The sequence below is a fragment of the Jaculus jaculus genome, chromosome 7 (assembly GCF_020740685.1).
Source record: "Jaculus jaculus isolate mJacJac1 chromosome 7, mJacJac1.mat.Y.cur, whole genome shotgun sequence".
Classification (NCBI taxonomy): Eukaryota; Metazoa; Chordata; class Mammalia; order Rodentia; family Dipodidae; genus Jaculus; species Jaculus jaculus.
This window is the reverse complement of record NC_059108.1, coordinates 30,327,382-30,333,933: the sequence shown is the minus strand read 5'-3', so window position 1 is coordinate 30,333,933 and position 6,552 is coordinate 30,327,382. Positions and strand designations below refer to the sequence as shown.

Genomic DNA, 6,552 nt, shown 5'->3' with positions numbered 1-6,552 from the left:
TTTTACTTAAAAAAAAAATTAGATGACCTCCATTCAGCTTTCTATCACAGTGGAATTATGGATATTTCCCCCCTTTTTGTTTTGTTTTAAAAAAATAAACAACAAAACTTAAAAAAAATAGATGCTAAAGAGGAAACCAAATGTTCAAAGTAGAAAACACACATTTTTAATCAACAGAGTTTAGATTCTAGAATTTCCATTGATTCTTTGAAAACATTTACCTTCCCACCCCCTGTCCCCTTTTTATCTGCACCATTAAATTGTACTGTGGCAGTAAAATTCCCAAGCAACTTCATGAAGTCAGTGTTCTTCTGATGCTGTCTACTGTGTCCCACAGGAATGGCCAAGGCAAACGGGAGGGAGGGAGGGACTGAGTAAGGCTCTTTGCAGGTAGCAGTTGGAGTAGATCCAGTCTATTTCTTATGCAAAGTTATACTTAAATTTTTGCAGTGAGGCCACTTGCTGGCAGAAGGCACCATGAACAGCTTCCAGTTTATCGCATTTGAGACAGGCTGCTATGTGAAGTATAACACAGATGGCTGCACGCTGCAAATTTCTCATAACATAGTCATCTTTTCAATGAATTTATATAATCTAATTACACACCATGTACAGATCATAATCTGGACTATTGAAATAGGAACAATGTATATGTTTTTCAGAATATCTTCAGACCAAAAGACTATCTTATTTTAACGTTGTCATTTAAAAAAGAATGTACAACAGAACTTGGAGAAGTAAGTAACTTTGTCCATTGTTACAGATTAAAACTTCCAAAGCAAATAAAAGAATCATGATTCTCCATGTTTATCTTTTAGCCAGAAACTTGGCAAAAGACACCCTAAGGGAGGCACTGAACTTTCTCAGCATCCTTTTTAGGACTAGGGCCTATCTCTCCTCTCCTCAGAGAAGGAGAAACAAATGCTGAGATTCTTTGTTTAAGCTATGAAAGAATTCTACAGGAGCAGATCCCACCAGCATGGGTCTTAGGGGAACTAACTTTAGTGTTGATTAATACAGGCTTAGAATTAAGCCTTTGTTTGGGAGCTTTGGGGTAGGGGAGTCCCACTGAAGCATCTGGAGTTTCACGTGAGGCCTACTGGGACTTCAGATGGTGGCCTTGGAGATGGGGATCTTTGTCTTAAGAAATGCTGGTGGCTGAGTTTTGGCAGCTAAGCAGTTTGCCCCCTCCTTTTATGCAATCTATAATCTTGTAACCCAGTAATGCATTAAACTGGTTTCTTTGACTTTCCTGAACAATATCTAACAAACAAATAACACAACTCTGTGATATTTAGCAGGATGCAAATTCCAGACACAGAAATCATGAACACAGTAAAGACAGTCTTTTCCGTAGGCCTGGAAATGAAGCAGTCCACTGTGTTGGGACAAGGCCAGGCGTTACACTTTACCAGACGTTGCATGAAGAAGCCATTGTACATGATGTAAAAGACATACATAAAGACAGCTTCAAAAATGAGCCGGAAGAAGATGCTGGTAGTGTAGGTCCACCAAAGGGACCCTTCAATACGGACCTTCTGGGTTTTGATCTCTTCGATGTCCTTAAATTCATTCTTTATCTCTCCCTTCATGAACTTCCTTTTCTTCTCGTGTCTCCGGTAGGCCACGTGCATGGCCACCAGGAGGGCTGGCGTGGAAACAAAGATCAGCTGCAGGGCCCAGAGCCGGATGTGTGAGATGGGAAAGTGGTGGTCGTAGCACACGTTCTTGCAGCCAGGCTGGAGAGTGTTGCAGGTAAAATCAGCTTGCTCGTCTCCCCACACCTCCTTCGCCGCCACCACGAGGATCATGATGCGGAAGATGAAGAGGACAGTGAGCCATATTTTCCCAATGCTGGTGGAGTGTTTGTTGACACCCCCCAGGATACTCTGTAGAGTGCCCCAATCCATCTTTCCTCTGGGCGGTTGGCACTAGAAAAGACAAGTGAACATGACGTAGGGATCACTAATCTGGTCAGAATCCGCGTGCTTTCTCAAGTTTTGGGTGAGTACTTTTACCTTTCTCCCTGAGCAAACACTGATGTTTACACAACCTCCATTAATTGGGGACAATATTAGTTTACTTTGCTATAGGATTAAGTGTGTTGTTCCCAAACCATCTCGAACATGTTTCTATGTGTTCCCCAAAGGTTTGTTTACCTGCATAATTCATCCATCCTTTAACACATAAAAAATGTAGTGTACAGCTGTGCAGGAAACCAAGGAATCTGTTAGCTTAAAGACATAAATAAGTTCTGGCCAAGCCCAGTGAGCCCTGAAAAGGTAGCCTCATGTGTTTCTACCTCCACACAAGTCACTGGGTGCTGGGCTCCATAGATAGCACTAAATTTTAAACTATACCACCGGGATGGGCCAGAGCTTGGGCCATCCTCACTTTAAAGGCCCAGTTCAGATGATACACTTTATGGAAGCCCACCTAATCCACTGTTTTCCCCATACAGAGGTTGTTTATTCAAAGTATTTCAATGAAGGCCGGGCATGGTGGTGCACACCTTTAATCGAGCACTCAGGAGGTAGAGGTAGGAGGAACACTGAGTTCGAGGCCATCCTGATACTACATAGTGAGTTCCAGGTCAGCCTGGGCTAGTGTGAAACCCTACCTCGAGAAAACAAACAAAAAATAATAACAATAATATTTATAGGCTTAAGGTACAGTGGTAAAATGGCTATTGCTAATGGTTACATTCACCTTTTGGTACGCAAATTAACATTTTTTCTAACAGCCTTGCTTCCTTTTTCTATATGAAAGGAGCAGGGTAATAGTGAAGTGTCTTCACAGAGAAAAACCATTTGTGCTTAGATTTTTGTGAGCAAGTTGGAAGCCTCACAGTCACATTAGGGAAGTTTGGTTAACACTATCTGTTGTGATAAGTGCTACAAGTAAGCATTGTTATTGTGGACTAGAATTTTAACTTGGAACCACTGAGGAACTATTGGTCCGACCAAGTGGCACCAAGTCTAAACCAAAGCTGGCTGATTCCACATAGTCCTTATTGGCTGTGTGTGTGCCTCGGGTGATCTTCCATGAGCCAGAGGCCTTCAATTGCATCCAGGGTAGGAACTGTCCTCACTGATTCATAGCTACACCCCTCTGTCACAATCAACCCCTCTTCTAAACTAGATCCCACCCTCCCTTCGGCCCTGATGAGTCACCTGCTTTCCACCCCTTCCAAGCTGTAATGAATCCTCTTGCTCTTACTTAAAAGCATCCTGCCCTCCTATTTTAGGCAGGTCGCATCCTGTTTCCTGCTCGACTCAGAGCAAGCTCAAGATGAATGTCCCTCAGTACCCACGGGTGCTGTTGGATGTGGGAGTCAAAGCGGTGTTGAGCCCACTCACTTGACCAGAGGGGGCCGAGAGCTATGGACACATACATCAAGTCACATTAGCGAAACATCTAGCCTCATTTAATTTGAAAAAACAAAAACGCCACTGGAAGAAACAGTGGTTCAGCAAGTTCAGCCCTGACCTACTTAAATCCAAACTGTTGAGAGGTCCTTAGGGGAGCCAGGTGTCCTTTGAAAGGTCCCACAGCTCTACCTAGCACTTCCCTCCAACAGCAAAACCCCTGAAAGCAACAGTGTTCCAAGTTTAACAAAACCATCTCATGGAACTCGGCCTTCTAGTTCCTCATGGACACCACCTTGCCAGCACTGTGGAGGTGAAGGCAGGTGAGGCATGTACCTATCTCTCTTCTACAGTGTCAAAAACAGGCCAGGTACTCTCCACAGACCGGCACACTGGTTCCAAATAAACCATAGGCAGCTGTTTTTGCTTTTTTGGGTTTTTTTTTTTTGTTGTTGTTGTTGTTGTTACTTTTAAAATTACCTTTAGTTTCTATATATCTGTTGGCTGTTGGGTTGGGGGATCTTGCTATGCTGCCCGGGTTGGCTTACTCCTGAGCTCAGAGACCCTTCCGCTTCAGCTACCAAAGAGCTGGGGTGAGCCTGGTATGGTGGTGCACTCCCAAAACTCTGGAGGTTGAGTCAGGAGGGTTGCTCAACTTTTAGGGAAGCCTGGTCTACATAGTAAGAACCTGCCTCAAAAACCAGATTCCCATACCCCCCCACACAAAAAAAACAAACAAACAGGTACTTGGGATCACAAGTGGGGGAACCTGCTTGCAAATAACTCCCTGTTTTAGTGGTCACTAGGGGAGCACATTAAAACTTGACCTTCCAAGGGGCTAGAAATAAAACATGGTAAAATTGTCAATATTAAAATCTAGTGGGGGACTTGCTCTCCTGGCCTTCTGACCCAGAGAGGTCACCTGCAGGGCCATCTGCTTGGAGCACTGCCCAGAGTGTAAGTTGGGTTCAGTTCTTTATGGGAGGTACTGGTGAAATACCAGCACCCAGAAAATAAAGAGAAGAAGGTTCTTTAGGACCCATACCTGCCCACCCCTCACCGAACTGGTGGTCAACCTCCAAAAGCTGTCCTAAATGCCCAGTCCCCCCTGTCACAAGTGCGTGTAATTGTAATTGATTTAGCACTATAATCCCAAAGGGTAAAATGGGGACATGGTTGTGCATTTCAAGACAGTTCCAGGTCTTAGAGCCCGGCTCTTAAGGAAACTGGAAAATTAGCGCGCCCCCCCCCCCCCCCCCACAGGATTATGCACCTCTCCAGAGGCTGACGCAAGTTTTTTTTTTTTTTTTTAAGGGACACGTTTCTCAGCCTCACACCACCCGCGAGCAAGTATCTGGGAAGTTTCCAAGTGGGCACCTGGAAGCAAAAACCTCTCAACGTGTTCCAGAGAACTAAAATCTCCCACCCAAAATCTCCTCCCAGCCTCCCACCGTGGTCTCCTCGGGGGGTGGGGGGGGGCCGGGGAGCTGCGCTGGGCGCGCGATCTGGGCAGCCGCGGGCGCCACCCCAGCGCGCTGTCCCTCGGCGCCGGGACGAGGTCGGTGTCCTCCGGCCGCCGGGAGGGCCTCCCGCCTAACGAACGAAACCGAGGTTCCTGGCGAACGTTTCGCTTAACTTACAGCTGGCGGCGGACAAAGCAGCCAGCGCGGCGCGGCGGCGCCCAGCGCCAAGGCACCCGGTGGCGCGCGGGTCCGCCGGGCTGCGCGCGGGACCTCTCTCCCCGCTCGGCCGGCTCCGGCCCCGCGAGCTCCGGGCGGAGACGCTCCTCCCGGCCCAGCAACGCGCTCGCCCGTCCCGGGTGCGTCCCGGCCCCGGACGTGCAGTCCCGGGCGCCGAGGGGCGCAAACTCACCTGTCCGTGTCGAGAGGAAGGCGCGGCAGCGAGTGGCGGGCGGCGGCGACGGGGGCGCGGCCGCTGGTGTCGGGGGGCTCAAGGGTCGCTCTCGGGCTGGTCCCCAGCGGGTCCGGGCTGCAGGCGCGGGGAGCCGGGCTTGCCAGACGGGGCCGGGAGCGGAGCGCGCCGCGCGCTGCGGATCGGCACCTGTCTCCCGCAGCGTCGCTTTTAACCGCGCCCCACGCCCCACACCCCACACCCCGCCTCTTCCCCGGAGCGATTGAGAAAGTTACGGGAGGGGGAGGGGGAGGCTCCACGCCGCCCTGCCGCCCCCAAGCACCGCGGGCGGACGGACGGACGGACGGGCGGGGCTGGCCCCGGGCCTCGTGGGCCCCCAGCGCGGCCCCAGCCCGCGAGCACCAGATTCCCCTGGCTCCCCGGGAACCCGGGGCTTTCCAAAAGGCCTTTGCTAGCGAAGCCTGCAGCCTTGGGGTGGGGTGGGGGGTGTCTAGACCCTGGAGGACCTGAAGCCCATGCCCTGACTCCCTGCGATTGGAGGAGCGCTGGCTTTCAAAGACAGTGCATGAGACTAACAGTTTTTATTCCCTCTAGTTCAAGCTGCTTTCGGATCTCTGCTTTGTTATTTTTATTACTAGAAAAAGCAGGAGTTCCAAAGACCAGAAACTTTCTGCAGACCCTCGGGTTCCAGTGGTAGGCGAGGCTTCTCTCTCTAAAGGGGTCCTGGCGCGCAGGGAGCCAGGGTCCTCTTTGGAATTTGGGGTCAGAGAGGACAAATAGGGAGAGTGTCCCGATTTAATGAGCTCACTTTGAGCACTGTGTCAAGGCCTAAACCTGGGACGGCGTGGAGGTGATTTTGACCACGGTGTTTCTACCAGCCCCGCAAGCCCCCCAGTCTCTGGAGGATGCTCCACCTAGGAGCCTACATTGTGCGGGAAGGAAAGGGCCTGGAAAATCTGCCAGCCTCCTGCCTCCTTGAACGCACGCTGCTGCAGAGTACACTGGGTGGCGTGTGCGCGGGGCAGCTCAAATCTTTCTCCACCAAGCTGGATGTAGCATTATGAAGGCTCAGTGTTTACACTGGTTGAGTATTTGGACGTCTTGAGGTGCAGTGACAGAAAGTGGATATTCACAGAACATGGGGATTAGAAACTCAAATGTCAAAAGCAGACACCGTCTGGGAACAGACAACTCACGCTAGCCTCCTCTTACTCAGGTACCTGCTTCCCGAGTCTCAGATGAAATAGTACCAGGGCCAGACTGCACGTCCTCACGCAGACTTTTGCTCAGATCACTTTTACGTGAAGTAAAG

At 49.8% G+C, this 6,552-nt stretch overlaps 1 protein-coding gene across 1 annotated transcript; it reads right to left on the bottom strand.

Moving 5' to 3' along the window:
- Nucleotides 1-293: 293 nt before the first annotated feature.
- Nucleotides 294-5,300, bottom strand: Gjb2 (gap junction protein beta 2). The gene is made up of 2 exons (XM_045154872.1): nucleotides 5,241-5,300; nucleotides 294-1,931 (listed from the first exon to the last, which is right to left on the bottom strand). The coding sequence occupies exon 2, from the start codon at nucleotides 1,908-1,910 to the stop codon at nucleotides 1,230-1,232; it is 681 nt and encodes a 226-aa protein (XP_045010807.1). The 5' UTR covers nucleotides 1,911-1,931; nucleotides 5,241-5,300; the 3' UTR covers nucleotides 294-1,229.
- Nucleotides 5,301-6,552: the final 1,252 nt, after the last annotated feature.

What these genes read in the sequence shown, in the direction of transcription:
- Gjb2 (XM_045154872.1), bottom strand. Translation starts at nt 1,910, where the DNA reads ATGGATTGGGGCACTCTACAGAGTATCCTGGGGGGTGTCAACAAACAC.